Here is a 21,220-nt window from a genome sequence, read left to right on the forward strand (position 1 = left end):
ATTAGCAAATGATAAAGGCCACGGTAAAGGTTTTTCAAAAGTGTTTTCCAACACTGCCCTCATTCTAAAGGCCATCTTCTTACATTTTTCACATAAATAAGTTTGCTCAACAAGTATCACTTTCATAAGGAAGATTAAGGGCACCAAGTCTGAGCAACAGCATAGTGACATCTGTCTGATTTAGGGAAATTATAGATCCCTCTATGGCACCCTTCCTCTTTCCACAGCATTGCAACAACTGGCTTATATTACCACTGGTCTGGCATGTTGCACGTTCTTCACCACTGCTGCTTTGATTTTTTTTTTTAAGCTCAGATGGTGGACATATGCGGTGGTAGGAGACAATCTGTGTGTTATGCTGCACTAAGACTTTGCAATATCAAGAGGGCACCAGGCAAATGTGGTGGCACAGCTTTGTTTTGTAGCTGGCTAGTTCATGAGTAATAGCTGGGACTGTTAAGTCAGCCGGTTCTTTGTATTTCCTGAAGTGGTTATTGAATTAAGTAACAGTTTTAATGTTACTCAAAGGCTTTGTGTTTTTAAATTTGTGTGTATAGGTATTATTTCCTTAGTGTCCGAATCAAGTTTATTCAGGTTGATTAGCAACCTGGGTGTTGTTAGTACATTTCTTCGTCATATGCCCTAATCTATGGAAATCATCTCCAGCAAGAGCAATATTGAAATCTCCCCACTTCTATGCTGCAGGACTCAGCCTGTCTTGTGCATTATTTATTTCCCCTGGGAACTTCACAGCAGCAGGAAGAGAGAAAACAGCTTCTTCACCAGGATCTCAGCTATTCATCACCTAAGCCAAGGGAAAATGCCTATTAAATATCACCTGTATAAAGCCCAACAAGGTAGTAATTACTGATGTATATGTATAGAAATACACACTGGACAATACAAATCACTATGGGTTACAGTGACTATCATTTACATGCATCTGCAAAATTTCTCTGGGATACAGGGGAAAGACCTAAACATTTTTCAAAGGAAGACTCACATCCCAATAGATTATATTACATATCCACCATCTCATTCAGGATCTACTTTCTGTGCCACCTAAGATGGTATAAAATTATGATAACAATACAATACATGTAAATGGAAAAGTCAAACCAAGACAAATTAATTTGATTTGTATTAGTTTATTTTTTATGCAGTTCATCAATCTGAAAGAGGCGAGAAAGCTCGAAACACATATCCTGACAACTCTAGAACATGATTCATTGGTTGAGTATTGCTGCACTGCAGAAGGTTTGAGATCATTATCTTGCTAAAGGTAGTAATTTATTTGATAATGAGCCAAGCTCCGCTAACCTTACTCACATGCTGGGCAGGACCTGAAGCTGTGAGCACTGGAGTAACAGTATCATGGTTCTTTGCACACTGGGACTTAACGTGTGGCTCTGTGATGTGGCTGCTACTGCAGCAGAAATTAGATATAATAATATTATTTCTAAAATGAACTCTAAGATCCCATCAGCAGGTGCAGGACAAGAGCAAGATTTGGGCTGAGAGTTAATTTCTAGGTATCTTTCTCAGCTGCTTTCAGACATGTTAGAAGATTGAGGAATTATTTTATTCTTTCCAGTAGTATTTCTAATTCATTACAAAACTAGCAATATTTCCTTAAACCATTATGAGCACTAAATAAAAAAAACAGGAGACAGCTGCTAGTTTGGAGCACACGGAGGGATTATGTTAACACTCAAACACAAAGAAAGCAGGGATGATAATCTTGCTCTTGTCAGGCCTTGCTGACGCCCCACCTCGTGTAAACCGAAAGGAATCTGCAGCAGCACAGCTCAGCATGACTCAGCAGAGTAGAAGCATGAGCAGATCAAGAAGGGGTAGGGGGACTCTCTTCCACCATTTCACACTTCGTAGCTATCATGCACGGAAATATGCAGGGAGACAGGATCCCCTTCTCACAGCTCACCATATGGTGTCCTCATCTACCCCCTACACTTGACCTTATAAACATCTTTTATTGCTGTGATTTCTACAGACTTCTCTGAGTATTAAAGAGTTTTTTTTAATAGCCTCTTCCTCCCAGAGGAGTCAAGTGTCAAATAGTGAAAAATCCCAGACCAGTTTTTCATCTATGGGAACATATGGTGGCTGAGAATTAAAAGGCTGAAGAATAAAATGTGAGAGGAATAGGAATAAGAGATTCTGCTGCTGGAACCGAAAGGCTGTTAGAAAGCATGGGGTAGAAGTTGTTTCTGCTAATGAATACATGATGATTCTAGACATATTTGAAACTAATTTTTAAATAGATCCAGATGTTCATGATTGGGAAGACAGCCATGGATAAGAACTGGTAAGCAGGTAATGGAAATTGAGGACTGAAGAAACCTGTGCAGGGTGCAGGGCCAAGTATGTTTATGTTACCTTGTAGGCTTTCCTTTATAGCCTCTCCAGGGATTAATGCTGCTGGGCAACCAGGATGGGTGGGGGTCACTTCTGCCACACCATTTCTCCAAATATGTAGGAAGAAGGCCAGATTGGTAGCATAAACCATACTACTGGTGGTGGTAAGACCCCACAGTGGGCAGTGATGGTGATCTGCAGAGCACTGCTTTCCTCCAGCGATCTGAGAATCCCTGTGTTTGGTTTGGAGAAGGGTAGAAGAGAGGAATTTTCTAATAAGCATGGCAGGCCATAGTAATCCCAGTTTCAGAACTGGGAGGAAAAACAGGGATGGAAAACTGTTCTGCAGTTTCAAACCATAATGGAGAACAGCAAGTTCATCTTAGTTTCAGAATTATCGAAATAATTTTATTTACTTTCCATAACTGTCATCTATTTAATTTTTTATGTAGAGCATGTATTTGTACATTATACACAGACCACTTGTCAGCTTTAGCTTCTGTCTCTGAACTAATGAACCTCTTTACTTGGGTGTTTCTGTTAATTGAAACGTTCATGTGATTTAACTTTTTACGGAAATGGAAGTGTTTCCTTCTCTTGAGATCAGTGGCTCAACTCTAGTGCCAAGTGTGATCAAAGGTTTCTGTTATTTGAGATCTGTTGCATCATCTTTATGAACAAAGCAGAAAGTCTCAATCCAATTTAAACTGAACAACTGTTCACATTATAAAACTATGATTAAGTTTGAAAATAACAGGTGGAGAGGACATTCAAAAAGAATATAGTAAAAATATCAGCTAGTAAGTAATCAAGGACCACAAGTGTTTCCTTGTCACTGGAGAAAAAGAAGTTTGTTCCTTTTAATGCTGCAAAACTGATGTAACTCTGAGAAGGCAATCTGGCTCCCAGGGTATGTCCCAGGATGTCAGCCCACAGACTGTGTCTGCAGTGTCACTGAGGCCACGAGGTTCTGATGGATTTCCATATCGCTGGGAAAATTACAAGACTTGCAGTTAGATTAAGTGATATTTATGTAACGTATTTGTAATATATATAAAACAATATTTTAATTAGTAAATCGGTAGATAAATTTTCCTTTCCTTAGAGGTAATCTCCCATTAATAATATTATCTGAGTAAACTGAGCAAAACTGTATTCAAATGCAGAACCTGATCCATGAGCACATGTTCACCCCACCGTTGTATCTCCATGTAATAATTAAGGTTTGTAAGGCGTCTCTCGGCCGGGGTTGGGAGCAGCTGTGCGGGGCAGTTCAGCGATCACGGTGGTGGTGCGGTGCTGCCGCCTCCTGACGTCTCCTCACAGCAGCGGATGTGGGAGGAAACACTCCAAATCCTGCTGCCGGGCTTTCCTTATCAATTCTCCTTATCCTTACCTTCCAGTGCCCATAAGGTTCCTTTTATGCTTTCCACAAGACATGTACTGTCATGGTCCCTGCCCCAAATGGCTTACATTCTCCTGGGTCATCTTATGATGAGATTTTACTCTATTTATTTATATCTCTGCAGTAGCTCATAAATCCTTACATTCAGGAAGTGATGGCTTATCATTTTCATGCCACTACAGTTTGAAACATGCATTAAATTAACTGCATGAGGGTTGTGACCTCAAATAAATGAGTGAGAAAACATTTCTTCTCTAGTAACCCTTTCTGCATGCACACCAACACACCCCACTGATGCAAAACTCTCTTTTATGCAGCTGGTGAAACAGGTGATTCTGCTTATTTACCAGCATAAGAATATGGAGATATATAATTTATACTTAGTTATAAAGTATGTGTGTCTCTTGAACAAAGTCAGATAGGGAAATAAATAACAATCTTGTCAATGAACTGAAACTTACGAGGTCTGGCTTGTCCCTGCTATTACCGGAGATTTATTTGTTTTTATTTAAGTTTATTTGTTTTTATTTAAGTTGATTTTTTTTTTTATTTTTTCTGTGGCAGTCTGAGGTTTTTGCTCTTACTGGCAAAAAGGTTTTTGCAGAGCTGGGAACATAGGCTCAGCTTAAAAGGGAGTGTTAAAAAGCGATCCCACTTGAAGAGCTCCACTCTGTCTAGAGATTCTCTCTATGACACCAGGGCATCATTTATAACCATGACAGTCCAGCACCATTGCAGGATGGCAGATGTGGTTATTTCCACCTCAATAAGGAATTTAATTTTAAGTGGCTGGTCCCAAGTTACAGTAAATTCTTGCTAAGGTCAGAAACCCCAGTGTCCTCTTGAGTGTCAGTGCAGCTCTTTGGTCACGAAGCTGTCAAGGCATTCTGTTGTTAATATTAATTGTTGTGGAATGAATTCAATATGACCATTTGAGTCTTGTCCTGGTTCCAACTTAATGGTTCCACTATGTGTTACGAGTAGTCTTGTTTTAAGGCACGATGACTGGCTTATCAAAAATGGGCTTTAGCACGAGTTACCACAGACTCCTAACACAGTCACCCTACTGTGTCTGCACTGCAGTTAGAGTTGCAGCTACCATGAGGGTGAACTTGTAGAGTTTGAATTAATTTAGCTCAAATGGAAGTTATCATGAAGACCAGCCTAAACAGTCACCCTTACAGAGTCTAACAGGACACAAATCACCAGGAGTTTGAAAAACGTAGAGTAGAATCATAGAATAGTTTGGATTGGAAAGGGTCTTTAAAGGTCTTCTAGTCCAACCCCTCTGGAATGAACAGGGACATCTCCAACTGGACCAGGAAGCTCGTGGGAATGCCTCAATAAATGGATATAATTTTTGGACACACACTGGATGTGTTCTGAATAACCTGGTCTAGTGGAATTCTCTGCCCATGGCAGGGAGGTTGGAGCGAGATGACTTTAAAGGTCCCTTCCAACTTAAACCATTTTGTGGTTCTATGATTTGTCCTCCCAAAACTGCACAAATCTCTGTTTATCACCTTTCACAGGACCCTGTGTCAAGCATACTCAGTACAAGAAAGATAATGAGATACTGGAAAGGGTCCAGCGGAAGCCACAAAGACGATGAGGGGTCTGGAGATCTCTCATATGAGGAAAGACTGTGGGAGCTGAGTCTGTTTAGTGTGGAGAAGACACAGAGGGGATCTCATCAGTGCATCTAAATCTCAAAGTCAGGTGCCAAGAGGATGGTGACAGACTCTTTTTGGTGGTGTCCAGTGACAGTACGAGGAGCAATGGCCATAAACTAAAACACAAGAAGTTCCACCTCAATATGAGGAAGAACTGCACACTGAGGGTGGCAGAGCAATGGGACACGCTGCCCAGGCAGGGTGTGGAGCTTCCCTCTCTGGAGACATTCAAAACCCACCTGGACACGTTCCTGTGTCACCTGCTCCAGGTGACCCTGTCACGGCAGGGAGGTTGGACGGGATGATCTCCAAAAGTCCCTTCCAGCCCCAACAATTCTGTAATTCTCTGACTGAGCTGCTCCATCCTGCTGCCTCGGGGAGCAGCTCCGAGCCTTTCGAATAGGAGGGCAAACAGTGCTCGGTGTCCTTGGTTAAAAAACCCCGACTGAACTCCAACAGCAAGATGGCCAGCCCTGGGAGGAAAATGCACGCTTCGGGCGCGGGGTGACGGGGCCATGGCCGGGGAGCAGCCCCGGGGGCCGACCCGGCCACCGCCCGCAGCCGCCGCCCGTTGCTACGAACGACGCGAGGTTCGCTGCTCAGCCGCGGCTCGGCACCGCCGGGCCCCGGGCCGGCACATCGGCATCGCACAACGCACGCGGCACCGCCACAGCCCCGGCACGCCAGCCACCGGCACCGCCACAGCCACCGGCAAAACCAGCCGGGCCCCGGGCCGGCTATCGGCAATGGCAATCGCCACCGCCACAGCCACAGCCACAGCCATCGGCACCGACCCTCAGCCCCGAGCCTCGCTGTCCCCGCCCGCCGGCAGCATGGCTGAGGTAACCTGTAACCTCTGCCTCCTCCCTTCCCCGCCCCTTGTTTGGATAGGATGAAGGCTGTAGCTCAGGATAAGCCCAACAACATCACCTGTGCATCATCTGTATCCATAAGCCATGTTTATGTGTAGGGGTTACCCGTGTGAGCAGAGCTCAGTTATGTCCTGCGTTGAAAGCAAGAGCAATTAGCCTACTTGTACGTAGGCAGTAACAGCACTTGTATCTTAGGAACAGCTGCTACATTTAAGATCGTAGGTGTTATTTCGCCCCCTGCCGCCCCGTTTATTGCCACTCAACTCTATTTACGATCACAAACGTAAACAGGATCAAAACTGAAGTAGCTGAAGGGAGCCTACAAGAAAGCTGGAGAGGGACTTTACACAAGAGCATAGAGTGACAGGACAAGGGGGAATGGATTCAAACTGAAAGTGAGTGGGTTTAGATAGATATTAGATTAGATTATTGGATTAGATATTAAGAGAAAATTCTTTATTGTGAGGGCGGTGAGGCACTGGAATAGGTTGCCCAGAGAAGATGTGGATGCCCCATCCCTGGAAGTGTTCAGCTCCAGGCTGGATGGAGCTCTGAGCGACCTGGTCTAGTGAAAGGTGTCCCTGCCCATGGCGTGGGGGTTGAAATGAGATGATCTTCGAGGTCCCTTCCAAACCAAACCATTCTGTGATTCTATGATTCTGTGGTTTGGAGAGGAGGATGAAATAAGAAGAAACCTGTGAGTCCCAGAGCAGGCTTGAGGGGAGGAGGCACTAAATTTCAGCCTCACACTGCAGACTGCCCTTCTGTGCTAGCTGTGGTTTTCCCACTAAAGTTTCTGACAGAAGAAGACACCCCAAGCCAGAGTCTTGGCGAGGAGGAGCACATGGAACTGGTCTCTCTACCTCAATGTGTTGCATGGCCTGACCTTTATTTCAAGTCATAAGGGGCAATTTTTATGGTTGTGGGAACTGTGTATTTCATTACCTGTCTTTTGGGAGGGGGACTCACCATGGCTGTGCTAACAGGAGAGCTGCTTTCCTGTCCAAGTGAGACCACCTCTGAGATATGTCCTCTGTGAAAGATTTAACAGTAGTATTTCCTGCAGAGGAAGGACTGGCTTGCATTGTCATTACTGAAGCTTTCAGATACACTTGTCGACAAGTGATTTACTGGCACTATTTGCATGGAAAGCATAAACTAATCAAACTTTAGAGGGAAGAGAACTGGGCAGACCTGAGACTAAAATACTAAAATTCCTCAATGGTTGATGCATTATTCAAATGCTATCACAGTGATGGTGTTTTGTAGACTTATCTTTAAAGCAGTTGTGGGACTCAATTACAAGAAGTCTGACTGTTAAAGCACAGGTTATTTCAGTAAAATCAGGGGAGATGTGTTTGAAAAATAGCCTGCAACATGCATATCATGTTAGCAAAAGAACTGTTATTACAGAAAATTTTGTCCTGATTTCTTAGTAGCTGTTACCCACTCAGTATATTACTTTTTTATATTCTGGGGTCATAAGTGAGATGTTGAATTCCTCCGATTTGTTGATTACCTTATTTCACTCAGGAAAAGTCTGACAAACCATATCTAGAAGAAAGTGCCTTCGAAGCACTGGAAAAAGACTCCCAAGAATTCATCAGTCTGCTTAAGAGAGATGAAGCTCTGGAACAGTTCCGTTTGGAATATGAGAAGCTCCTTGCTGTTATGAAGAAGTCTCGTGAAAATGAAAAGCATCTCATGGGCAAATGCAGGAAGCTGAGTGCTGAGCTTGTGGAGAAGTCATCTAAAGTAGCAGTGCTCACAAAGCTCTCTAAAGATGATGAGGAAACTATATCATCACTGAAGACGGTAAAGTTTTGAATAAAATGAAATATGTTCTGAAATTGTTAATGAAAAACATGATAATGTGAAAAGCACCTACAAGAACACTTTTGTTTTATGTGGAGAACTAGCTGAAGAATGAAAAATAGAGCTGGCATCTCCAGGTGTTTAACCTCTGCTTTGCTACAAACTGCTTTGTTTTCTCATCCTGGTGTTTTTACAGGTCTCAGTCTAATTCTGCATTTATTTGCACTAAACCAACTTCATCAGCTTTCAAATACTCACAAATAGATTTTGTTTAAGCTTTCCCTCTGTAAAATAGCGCATTTTCAACTTAATACACAGTTTGTTAATTCATTAATACTTTTGAAGGGCTTCTTGCATGTTAACTATTTCCAGAACAGAAAAAATCTACTTCTTGCTGAAATATGGATTTTAGGCCAGGGAAGTGACAACTCATATAAATTAATGTTTCACAGTGTTTTTGAAAAGGAGTCCTATGTAGCATTTCAGTGTTATTTTATTAATTTACTTGGATGTGTTCTTTATTATTACTGATTTGAACTCTGTCAAATCAAAGTGCTTGGCTCACTGAAAATATATGATGGTTTTTTTAGGCTTACAGTGAGTTTTGACCATCAGAAACCTAAAGCTGCCAAATGATCAGAAGTCTGTATTTGGAACTTCTCACATTCTGATGGTTTAAAGACTTAGCCTGTGATACCTAGACAGCATTTAATTTAGCATTTACTTGAGAAGCCTCCGTGCCTTACACTAAAGTGTTTTGTTCCAGTAAAATAAATTCAGTGTAGCAATCCAGAGTGATTTATGAGCACTACAGAAATAGAAGTTCTTTGAAATGAAGTTTCTTGTCCTTAGAATTAGGAAGAAAATACACTTAGAGTAAACAGAAATAGCAGCGCTGTCATCCTATGGCTGCAGCTTGCAAACCCATGGTACTGCTCAGAGCCTCCTCAAGGAGGAGGAAACGTGTAGAAAATTTTGTTGATGTTAACTGCTTCTGATCAAAATCTGGTAGATGAGCGTCAGGAACCACAATGATCCTTCTAATTTTCTTTCTGCTATTACGTGGCAATACTCGGCACGTGAACAGTAGCAGAGGTGATCCTTCAAGATGTTCCCAAGCTGAGACATTGTCTTAGTAACATCATAAAACTGAGGAGCAGAAGTGTTGGGCAAATAAGAGCCTTTCCAACTTCAGCAGCTAATTTAAAGCTCAGACAGGGTATGGCTTCACCATACTGCCTACTCTTGGACCCATTAAGAGATTTTCTAATGAAAAAGCTGCTTGACAATATGATCCTGTTAGAAATTATTTGCAATGCACATGTGACATTTCAATTCTAGTGGCTTACTGTGAGTCTAGTATACAGCACTGATACTTTTTCAGTTTGGTTATGAGAATTAGTCTTTCTCTTAAATGTTCAGAAATTATTTGGATATAATTTAAAATGTTCTTGGTATACCCTTCATATTCCATGTTATTCTCCTTTCTGAAGGGAATTTCTATTACAGCTCTAGAATTTCACTGCAATCTTACTAATATTCAAAAAAAGTGTTTCACAAGATACATGTTGAGAGAAGTTGAAGTGCTAAAGTAGCCAAGATGATATTCTTCAGTGCTAAATTAAACAATCTGTCCCACAATTTAATTATTTATAAATGATAAAATAATCCTGATGGTACTGTTCCTGTAAAAATGGCATAGTTTCTTCAAATTAAGGCCCTAAATCTCAGTGACTTGATGGGTCATTAGGGTAACAGGAGCACAGCCTTCCTCTTCTAGATCACTGTTTCATATATGAATAAAAGTTACAGAAGCAAAATTTTTCTCCATGTGAAAGCCTGGTTTTAATCAGTGGGGTTTGTTTGGGGCAGGGGTTAACCACACAGATCAGTGGCTGGTGGGACTCAGGTCAGTAATAATCAATAGCTGTTAACTATTGTCTGGTGGTTGTTCAGGGCTCTGTTTTGTAGTTTTAATAAACTGGACATAACAGTCTGCTGTTTAAAGTCCTATCAAAGGAGCAAAGGGCCAAGCTAATCAAGAAGGAACTACAATTCTGTTTTTCATGGGTAGGGATACTGATCTGTGAGTCTGCACTGGAAGAATGCTAGAAGGGGAATTTATAGAAGCTTGTACTGCCCTGCTTGGAATTACCAACTTTTCAATTTCCAGGCATATCAATCCAATATACTAAGAAAGCATTTCATTAATTCTCAGTTTCTGAGCAATGAAACTGATGTTTGGGGTATTTAATGAAAATAAAGTAAGGCAAGTTCCAGAGTTCAGTACTTCTCCAAAAATTTTTGAATGATTCTAACGGCAAATATTCAGTGTACTTCATTCTTTAATTATGCAGCAGACTGCCAAGCATGTTACCCAACAGAGTACTGCAGTTACTCAGTGTTACTGATACACTTGCAGTCTTTCAGTTCCCCTCTCCACTGAGTAACAATGGGAATATTTTTTCAGTGAAGGCTTCCTTCATCAAATTTCCTCCTCTTTACTTTTGGAGTTAAAGGATCTGTTGATCTGCTTTTCACAGTAAAAGACACAACGAAGAAGCAACTACAACAAAACCCAATTTTGCTGATGCTGAAGTCTGTAGCAAATTTGTATTTAAATTTTGATTAATAATGGGGCCATTACCTGTGCTTCCTAAATTTGTTGATAAATATTGGTATTATCAATACAAATTCAATAGAATTGGTTTTGCACATCAAAAGTAAGATGACGTTCAAAAAGCACACCTTAGGGAGACCTGAAATCACTGCTTATCTGAATGGCCTTATTGACTTCAGGGGATCACTTTTGCAAATACCAGAACAAAATACTCACTGAAGCCAGTAGAGCCTCTCAGAGAGCATATTGATTTTATTCCCCAGTTCTATCCCCCATAACTCCCATCGTAATGATTTAATTCACCAATTTTAATCACAGTCTAATCAGCCATCAGGAAGCTTTGATTTAAGTAATCAGCTTTAATTTTACTTTCAATTTGCGTTTTTATAGGGAAAGGATGGTTGCCTCTTATTGGTTGAAAAATCTGAAACATATTTATTTACAGTTATATTTTATGCTTCTCTGCTATACAACATGATGCACTATGTCTTCATGCCATTATTTCAGTCTAGCATGCATTTATTTAAATTTCATAATTGAACATTTTTATGTAAGATAATAATCAATGATAAATGTATTATTTACTAGATTATACTTAATCCTTTATGTGTGATCATTGCTGCATTTGAATGCAAATTAGAATTCAAAATGTATAAGACAAATTGACTTTAGTATTTAAAACTATTTAAATATGCTTGATACTTAAGTGAAAAAGCACATTTTTCAAACTAAATTTTGAACTAAGTAATTTATTAAGTAATGAAAATACTGCTTGTAGATAGTGAATTTAATTGACTAAAATTTCTTTCAGAATTTCTGAACAAGTAAAGCCCACCATTTAACTCTTATTAATAGATTGGGGGGAAAAAAAAGAAGAGCAAACATTCCTGATCATTAAGTTCCAGATGGTTTCCCAAATTTGGATATGCTGAACTAGTTGAATAAATAAAATGAAAATATATTCCCTCTGCAGTTTGAAGAGGCTGCAGATGTTTTATTTTGTATAATCTTTTCAGAAAAATCTGGTAGCCTGTTACTTCTGCTGGTTTGATAACTTGAATTTTTAATTTAGGCAGTAAACAGCTAAATATTACATTTATTTGGTCTTTAATGGTCCAATAAATATATTAACAACATACCATAATATAGGTGTCATAATTTAGAGTTTCATGTTATATAGAGGTTTTTGTAGGATCAGAGATGTTCAGTAAAATAAATAATTCTGTAAACAATTTGATATAAATTAAATTATTTTATTTTCTTCATTGTGGAGGTGGTTTTAAAAATATTTTTTCCCTGCCTCAACTTCATATGATGCAAGCAGGAGTTGAAAGGGATATCATGGCCTGATGTAATGCTGTTTCTGTTTAGCTCTCCCTGGGGAGACCCTGAAGCTAATGGAGAACTGCACAGCCACACTTGGGGTCTAAATCTGTACAAATCTGTCAAGTCCAGAACTCCACTAGGAGCCAGCTGACAAAAGAGTGTGAAAGAGGGAACATCGTGCTGTGATTTGCAGCTCAGGGACAAAAGTGGTGTCTTCATTATTTACTGAGTCTTCGGGAACTTTCCTTCCAGTCCAGTCGCTTTCTAAATCTATGCTTTTTTTTTAGCACAGGATTCCAGAAGTGGTGGGAGCTTGGTTTGAACCTGGCAAGGAGTAAGCCTTGTTTTTGATTCATAAGGATCTGATCCAAGGGAGAGAAATGCAGGGGAAGTTAAAAAATTAAGTGAACCCTCCTCCCCTATGCTGTTTGCGGATATCAAACCGTAGACTTGTGAGAGGCACAGAAATCTGTCATTCAAGTAACTCCATGTGCTGAAATTTGGCATAGGAGTTGTGGCTTGTCTAAATATGTAGTTAAAATCAAAATACGCTACGTCTTCACAGATGAAGATGAACAAAGAGACAGAAAAGTCAAGTAACATCTTTTTCTCATCCAAATCAAATTAGATGTTCACTGTCCTAACAGCTAGTAAGACTTTTACAGACATGAGCTATTTAAGTAGGTGGTACCTTTGTGGGCACTGAATTTTCAGTAAATTTTTAGATATTAGTGGTACTCACATGATCAAAGCCTCGTAGAGTGAGATTTGATAATGCTCAGATCTGTGTGTTAAATAAAATGTATTAGAGCTTTTGTGATGTAAACTGACATAGCCTGAATGGCTCAAAATGTTTGCTATGCCCTCACCCCCAAAAAAGATAACCAATTAAGGGAACTATTGGGAACCTAAGCATGAAAAGACACAAAAACCTATTTTCTCAGCTAACCAAAATGCAAGGCAATTAATTTTTAGTTTGTGGTTAATTTTAAACACAAAATAATTTATGTAATTGTTTTCCATTTTGTTCCTAGGAGCTTGAAAAGTCCTGGAAAATGGTGGATACAGCCTATGAGAAGGAACAGAAAACAAAGGAAACAATTCATTCACTGCAAAAGGAAATCGCACGCCTAAATAATTTAATGAAGGAAAGAGCTGGACAGGAGTACAAGTAAGTTTTCCTCAGGAAGAGGGAAAACCTAATTTGATTTTCTATCATTCTGCCATTATTAAGCCATTTAAACCCTACAAAGATACTAAAAAAGAGAGAGATCTTTTCTGCCTTTTACTTTTCTCATGAATACACATTTATTTGTCCATGTGTTTATGCAGTGAGCAAGTACAGAATCAGGCTCTGAGTGAGTTCATTCAGCATTGGATTAAACTGAGAGATCAAATAAAAATCAATATTATGCACTTTCTCAGTATATGTGATATTGTTTTATCTGACTAGCATTTCAGCATACTTTGTCTTAGAGAATAGGATACTGTCAACATTTTCACATTTTACAGCAGCAAGGTCAAGTCAAGGAAGCGGGAGAGTTGATTTCTTCTCTGTTCCTAGCTTTGTTATAAGGCATTAGCACTGTCTGTGTTCTTGTTTGTATACACTTTGAAGATTATGTTTGGGTTTTTTTAAACCAAATACTTTTGCATAGAGAGGCATAGTCTGAGGTGGAGACTCTAACCACTACAGTGTGCAAATAATAATCATCCTCAAGCTGCTCAGAAGCCCTCCAAATTCTACTGTTTGTAGTATCAGGTCCTCAGACTCTTCTTATTGCTGTAAGATTAATGTAAACTCAAATATGAGATTAAGTGTATTGACCCTGTGACCTGTGCACTTTCTGTTGAAATTACTGATGGTTGGCCCTGCTGGTTATGGCTTGACACAGTTAAAGGTATTTATTTGTATTATACATATGGGATATATATGGGGCATGCTCATCTCTTCATGCACTGTATATCCAGGCTGCAGAAAAGCAACTTGTGTCTGTGAGCAAGGTCTTCAGTGTGCTCAAACACTTCCCCTCCAAGGAACATGCCAGCAGTAGACCACCTGGGTCCATGAGAAGTCCATTCTTTCACCATTTGTCCCTGAAATGTTCTGAACCTCTTTAACACATTTCTTTGGACCTAAAGGCTTGGTCATTCAGTCTTCCCTTGTGTAACTTTCCCTAAAGGCATCTCTCTGTGGCTGCTGTTTGCATTTTCTTGCAAGAGGCAGGAGCCATTACTTTGCCAACACCTCACTCCTGTTTCCAGCTCTGCTCAGGCTGCTGAGACCTGCCTACTTACAATTTCTTCTTGAAGTTCTTTCTGTATTGCCCTCAGTTCCATGCTTAAATACCCTGCCCAGGGACAAGGCCAAGAGATGAGGTAACTCCTTTGCAGGATTTCAGCCCTGAAAACCCTATTGTCTTTTAGAACTGTAAGGCTGCTTTTTATGTTGAGCTTGAACCCACAGGGCTTAGACTTTCTTTCATATTGTAAATGTGTCAAAACAGACAGTCAGTTTTATTCTTACGTTATGTGCCTGTAAGACATGACCTCATTAGGTGTCCAGTCAGGTGAACTGCAGAGGCACTGGTATTTTTGGTCCCTAAGTAATTTTGTAGTGAGCAGACAAGAGGGAATTTTGTTTCCTGCTACCTTTTTGGGAAACTGAAGCTTTATTGATACCCGTGAGAATGTGATATAACAAGAAAGAGTGATTTATTGGACTTGGTTGATGGTGATGAGTATCACAGTAGATAAAGCATATAATTCACTTGACCACCAGAGTCTCAATACAAGAGGAGTTTAAAATGAAACAAATGACTTTTAAACTCTTGTTTCTCACAAGGGTCTTGCTCTGGCATAGGAGGAAGAACAGGAATGGCCTGTGACACTGATTATTATTTTCTTCCTTCCAGTGTCGAGGAACTGCTAGAACTTCAAGAAGAGGTAACAAAGGAGCGAGATGAACTGTTGTCAGAAGTTGTGAAGTTACGTCAAAGTCTTGCTGAAGTCACAGAGCAGCAGCAGGAAACAGAGAAGGCAAAAAATGAGGCAGAGCAATCTGTTCTGCAGGTCTGTACCAATCACTGGGTAGTAATTTTTAGGCTTTGTCCTGAGCCTTTCTCCACACCTGTATTTATCTCCATTGACTAGTATGGTCCCTGTTTTTTCACATCTCAAAGATGAGGAGTGCTCAGAAAGGAGTCTGTTGTGAATGATTTTTCTGTACTTCCACACTGTGTCCTTTACAAAGTGTATTGTCATGTACCAGCTGCTTCTGTAGTTTCCCAATACCCTGAATGAGGCCAAGGTTGCTTTTCCTGAATCAGAGTCATCTTTCTTACTGGGGATGTGCAGTGGTTTTTGGATTGTAGATCCTTATGCTTCTTGGAACATAGACTGGAATGGAGACCCTTGCTGTTGGCAGTGATTGCCATATGATGCAATACCATAATTTTTAAGATTGTTTCAAATTCTGACTTAATATTAGGTTATTTTCTCTACTACTCCATTTGGGAAACTTTTCCAGAACCTCACTTTTCTAATGGTTAGAGAGCTCCTCCTTTCTTCTTTACACTGATTCTGGCCTACTGTTCTTCAGCTGAAATTTTTCACCCCACCTGTGTCTCTGGAGAGCAGTCTTATTCCATCTTGACTTTAAGTTAGGCTTTCTGTTTTTCTGACCATCTGAGTAGACAGTTGTTCTTTAGTGATCAATATGTATAGCTTCCTTTAAATGTGTATAGCAGCTAGAGATACAGAAGGATGAGGATCTGTAAAATAGCCATTGAATGGAGAGAAAGTAGAAAAGGGTGGAAGATGGTATACAGAACTCTGATGCATCAAATATAAAAATATAATAATGAGGAATGAAAGAATTTAAAACAGAATATAAGCAAGGGCTGGAACAAGACGTCAGAAGAAAGGAGGAGCAGAAAAGAATCAAAGAACAAAGAAGAGATAGCAAAAACATTTGGCTTACAGTTTTTTATTAATCACAAATAAGAAAGTAATGATCAGTCTAGGTTTCATGCCCAGAACTTGTTTCTGTTTCTAAAGTGGATGAATGGGGATGTATTAGAAAAGAATATAAAATCTGTGTTTTCTTGACAGCATTTTGGACATGGGAGAAAAGAGAGAGGATTGAAACTCCTGTCACAACCTGTTGAATCTTGTCAGCCTTAATCTTCTGATACTCACTTCATCAGCCCTTAAATTTACAGGATTGTTGCAGCATTTGTAATCACCTCCCATTCTCCCAGTATGGAATTATTCTCCCCTTCAGACTGCTTAGATGACAATGTCCTTTTGAAGATCCTGTTGAAGACCCTGTCAGTTCTGGTAACTTTTCCTCTGTGAGCTCAGAGGGGAGGAATCCTTAAGCAAAGAACATATTTCAATCACTGGTCCTTGCTGAACTTGAGTATTTCCATTTGGATCAGCCCCCTGTGTGTCTTCTCTGCTGATTCTGCTCCATCACATTTTTGGGGAGGGAGAGAGCAGAAGTCACAAGACAGTCTATTAAATGTGAGAAAAAGCTCCTCTTTTAAAGTTCCCACAGAGGAACTTTGAGAGCAGAAACATTGAGATCAATTGTGAAAATGAGCACTGGTCTGACATGTCTCTCTTTCCTTTAATATCAGTGTAATAAGTGTTTCTGCTGGTGAGATAGAAAAGTAAAAATCCTTGCAATACAACATCAAACCCTCATTAATTTTAATGCTGCATTCAGAAAGTAACACCTATAACAGAAAAGACATTAGTGCCACTGAATCTCCAGAGGAATACTTCTATGTCTGAACTGTATCAGACCCTGCCGTGTGGGTGAACTGACTGGTGCTTAACAAGTTCTTGTCATCAATAAATAGGTTCCCTCATGCAGGATTTTTTGTTCAACCATTAGAGAACATAATTATTTCTGAGGAGATCTGGCATATTCCGTGTAGTAGTGGGTACAGTAATACAGAAGCTGTTGTTTCCAAAATCAAGCATAGTAAGAGTGGTGAGAGGACTTGTTTTCCTGAGTCACAGGCAGAAGAACTTAAAATGGTTTTCTCTATTATTATATAGCTTCAGCAAGACATCCAGCTGCGTCAGAATGAGGAACTACGAGAGGCTCGAAAGAAGGAAAAAATGGAGATTGAGCTGACAAATCTTCTAGCTGAAATGGATAAAAAGCAAGATGAGATCCAGAACTTACAGCAGCAAATAGAGAGAAACAAAGAGGAACAACTGAAAATGGAGGTTCATCTTAGAGAGCAGAAGGTAGGGTACATGGCACACTGTATTCATCAGATCTAAGAATAGAGTCATATGTTTAATTAAGTAGAAAATGGATTTTCCTGAAGGGAGAGGGAGGGAGATTATTTTAAGTTATTAAATTTTAATAAATATTTGTTTTTATATAAGTACTAATTTACTAATAAATAAGTATGTAAAGCTTGCTGACAAATTTCAGATAGATTTCCTCACAGAAATCAGTAGTGGATTGCAATGGTATTGTTAGAGATCATCTTGAAAAAAATCACAGCAAATGAGACGTGAAGAGCATGAATGATCTAGTGATAGTAACAGAAGACTGCCAGGCTGGACTTCTGACTGTATTGCCAGTTTTGCCATTGATTGTCTCTAGTGGCATTGGTAAAAAATTTTACCTCCATCCCCTTCTCTCTTCTTTTTCTCAATATTTTTTATCTACCTTTCAAGCCTGCGGTAGAGTTTTGTGAAAGGGCAGAGAACTGTCTTCATAAACCTTTTTGATTGATTTTCCTCATTCTGTTTCTAAAAACTTTATCTGGAAATGTCCTGACATAGTGTTCTGCAAGTGTGTGAATTTTCAGGTTTTCAGTCCATTTCCCCATTTCCCCCAGACTTTGAGAAACTCTCAGAGAAGCAATTTAAGTAAATGGCAGGGTAGATCTCATCCCTGTAAACCAGTCCTACCTCAAGGGAAACTTCCTTGTGAGTTTGTGTATCTTGTAAATTTATGACTTTTATGGCTTTTTCTTCCCTTCTAGTCCCTGAAATTGTGAAGAGGTCTGTGCCAATTTTTTGTCAACACAGAGTCTTAGTAAAATACTTCACATAAAGAGATACAGAGAAGACTTGATTATTTCTCTGAATATCACTGATTTGATGCAGCTTTTGAGGGCAGCTCCATGATCTGCCATGACAATCACATTGTATATACAATTCCTCGTTCTGTTCCATTCTTCCCCCTTTTTATAGTCCCTTTCAACCACTCAAAGCACAGATTTTAGGGGCATTCAATTGTCCAAACTGTCCTGGAAACCAGCAGTTCACATAAAGTGCTGTGCCTGGGCTAATTAACCAGACTTCTGCATTTGCCTGTGCTGGCTTGAAGGTGTCTGTGGAGGCCCTGCATTGTCTTTTCCTAGAAGTCTGTCCAAACTACAGGCTACCCAACTATGCAAGAGTCAGGATAGAGATCTGCAAAAGAAAGGGACACAGCTATTGCAGTGTCATGGGGTTATTGTTTGTCAGCTGAATTGTAGTTGTCTGTGATGCCTGCTCTTATTCCCATGAAGTTTCTAATAAAATATCTGTTCTTGCATGACAGTGATAGTGGTTTGATACAGCTGCTATAAGCTTGATTCCAGCCCTGTCCAAGTCTCAAAAAAGGATTGACTGAAACAGTGTTATCCTGACATTTACAACACAAGAAACAGTATTCATTGTTTTTACACTAGATTCTCCTTCTCCTCCTTTATTGTTTTTTTTTAAGGGCATAATACATACCGGCTTCATCAGTTTATCACACATTAATGATTGGAGTGAAAAATATGATGGTTGTTCTTTCCTCACTTGTATCTGTACTATCTGCAAGTGATGTTCCATCAAGCAGAAGAAAAGACTGGTATCTCCAGTATTGAAGAATATGTTCTCTATAGAAACCACAAAACCACTGTTCCAGACGTTTGACTGAAGACAAATTAAAGAGGAAAATACTTGTGTCCTGGTCTCAGCAAACCATGTAGCCAGAGAAATGTTATCAGCATATTAATGTAGGATGCTTGCTCATAAAACAGAGGTCCCCTGCCCTCTGATGATTGAAGTAATTTGAATCTCATACTCTTTTGCAGTAATTATATGTAGCAAGTTGTGTTACGTGATGGTTGCCAAATGCCTAATAAGAAGTAAAATATTTATCTATCGCTTGCAATAGAGACCTGCTAAGCTTCCAGAAAAAAAAAAAGATACTGAATGTGTTATTCATTAAAAATGATAATTTCCCCTAGTCAATGTGAACATGTATCATATTTCACATTAGTAATTTCATCAGCAGTGAAGAATGGTTTTTAAGCAGACAACAATCTGTAACAGCTTTTATCTCCAGGGAAGATGGAAGGTTCTGTCTTCATGTATATGCAGATATTGTAATGAGATTTAAAAGAATTAATAGGATTGTTCTTTAATCTAACAGAACTTGAATGAAAAAGCTAGTAAGGAACTTGAGCAACTTAAGATGAAAAATCAGAAGCTCATGCAAGAAAATGAACAGCACAGTGCGATGTTTGATGAGGTGATGAAGGATGTCAGCCAGAAGACAACACAACTAAAGGTAAGTACCAGAAGGTACCTCCATCCTATCAGCTGCATCACTTCCATGACAGTCTTACCATGGATGGGGACAGGGATGACTTCAGTTCTTGTCCTTATGGGCAGTTTTGGAGGAAATCTGAGGAGTTTTTAGGAGTAGATGTGCCTGACAATTAGTGCCATTCTTTCTATGGCAGTACCATGGTCATGGTAGTTTCCAGGCATCTCACCTGACAGTGTAGGGCCAGTAATGCTGGAGGCACTGTGTTTCATAAAACACATAAACCAAAATGCTCAACACACTGTGTTCATAAAGGGCATGTCACCCTTTTGACAAATATAAGGTTCGACTGTGAGATTTTCAAATAAGAGCAGTGACTTTCTTACAGTGATTAACCTAATCTGAATTTTGCCAAAACCCATTGAAAAATGTCAATATATTATAATGAAGGTGTTCTGGATGGCTTCCACTGAAGGGAATTGCTTTCAACACTAAAATTTTCCCTTCCCACAGTAGAGGAAATTAAATATAAGTAACCAAGATGGTGTTTACTTTCAGATCTAAATGGTTTTCTTCCCTTACTTCCCATTATTTAACAGTCATTTCATAGAACTCAGAAGCAGGTGAGTTTCAGTTGAAAAAGGATTAAATGATTCCTGCATGTGCTTTTTAGGGTACTTTGAGAGCTCTTGTGATAAAAGGAAGTGTATCTATCTACCATATCTTGCATTATGTATCATCACTGTGGTTAAAACACTAAACATGAGAAAAGCCAGGTAGAAAATAATTTCTTATTGAGTCTTAGTCAAGTATAACGAATTCACCTACATAAAAAGTTTGTTTGCCAATAGAGCTTTTTAGTCAGAATGATGAACTAACCACTGACAGATTAAAAGCTCAGTTCATAACTAATATAACACAGATGACTCTGATTTGGATCTTAAATGGAGGATGGCTTGTTTTCTCTTGTATTTTATTAGGCAAACTGAAGGATATTTTTCTTACCTATTTGAAAAAAAAATTACTGTCTTTTCTGGGCTATGCAGTTTTATCATTACTTCTACCAATACCATAATTGTTTAGAACTTTACAAACAATGTGCTCAAATGAGACTTACATTTGGGGCTCTAGAATGTCAAAGGATTTTGATTCTATGATCTTATCCTGATTTCAAGAAAAGTTGATGGAACTTTTTAAGTCATGCCCGTGGACTTCTGGGAACAAAAAAATAGAAGCTACTGCCCAGTTAGTAGCTAAGCCAATTGCTAAAGCTTCTGAGAGCCCTAGTCCTGATGTGAGATGCAGTTTTTGTAGGGACTGTGTTTGCAGTTTCATCCTGCAGTGTGCTGAATGCCTCCACTGTGGTGTTGGGCAACATGAACTGTGAGGGTACTCTTAAATCTCTTGAAGGTTATTGTCAGTAAAAACTGAAGAGATTCACATCCTCCCAGAGGATACTTTCATACCAGGATTCCCCATCTCACAGAATCAGTATCTGAGGCTGTAAGTGGAACACTATAGGCTGTGATGGCTGTAAAACCCAACAGTGGCACTGAATTATACAAGGAAGTT

At 39.5% G+C, this 21,220-nt stretch overlaps 1 protein-coding gene across 1 annotated transcript in view; it reads left to right on the plus strand.

Annotated features, from left to right (window-relative positions):
- The first annotated feature begins 6,215 nt into the window (after nucleotides 1-6,215).
- CFAP58 (cilia and flagella associated protein 58) overlaps nucleotides 6,216-21,220 on the plus strand; it is a 56,316-nt gene continuing 41,311 nt past the window's right edge. Inside the window, exons 1-6 of the mRNA XM_018068849.2 lie at nucleotides 6,216-6,296; nucleotides 7,860-8,141; nucleotides 13,122-13,258; nucleotides 15,003-15,159; nucleotides 17,158-17,352; nucleotides 19,532-19,669. Coding sequence (XP_017924338.1) covers nucleotides 6,288-6,296; nucleotides 7,860-8,141; nucleotides 13,122-13,258; nucleotides 15,003-15,159; nucleotides 17,158-17,352; nucleotides 19,532-19,669 — 918 coding nt within the window. The 5' untranslated portion in view covers nucleotides 6,216-6,287. The remainder of the gene's footprint in view (nucleotides 6,297-7,859; nucleotides 8,142-13,121; nucleotides 13,259-15,002; nucleotides 15,160-17,157; nucleotides 17,353-19,531; nucleotides 19,670-21,220) is intronic.

Source organism: Manacus vitellinus, unplaced genomic scaffold (assembly GCF_001715985.3).
Source record: "Manacus vitellinus isolate BGI_N305 unplaced genomic scaffold, ASM171598v3 scaffold_15_pilon, whole genome shotgun sequence".
NCBI lineage: Eukaryota > Metazoa > Chordata > Aves > Passeriformes > Pipridae > Manacus > Manacus vitellinus.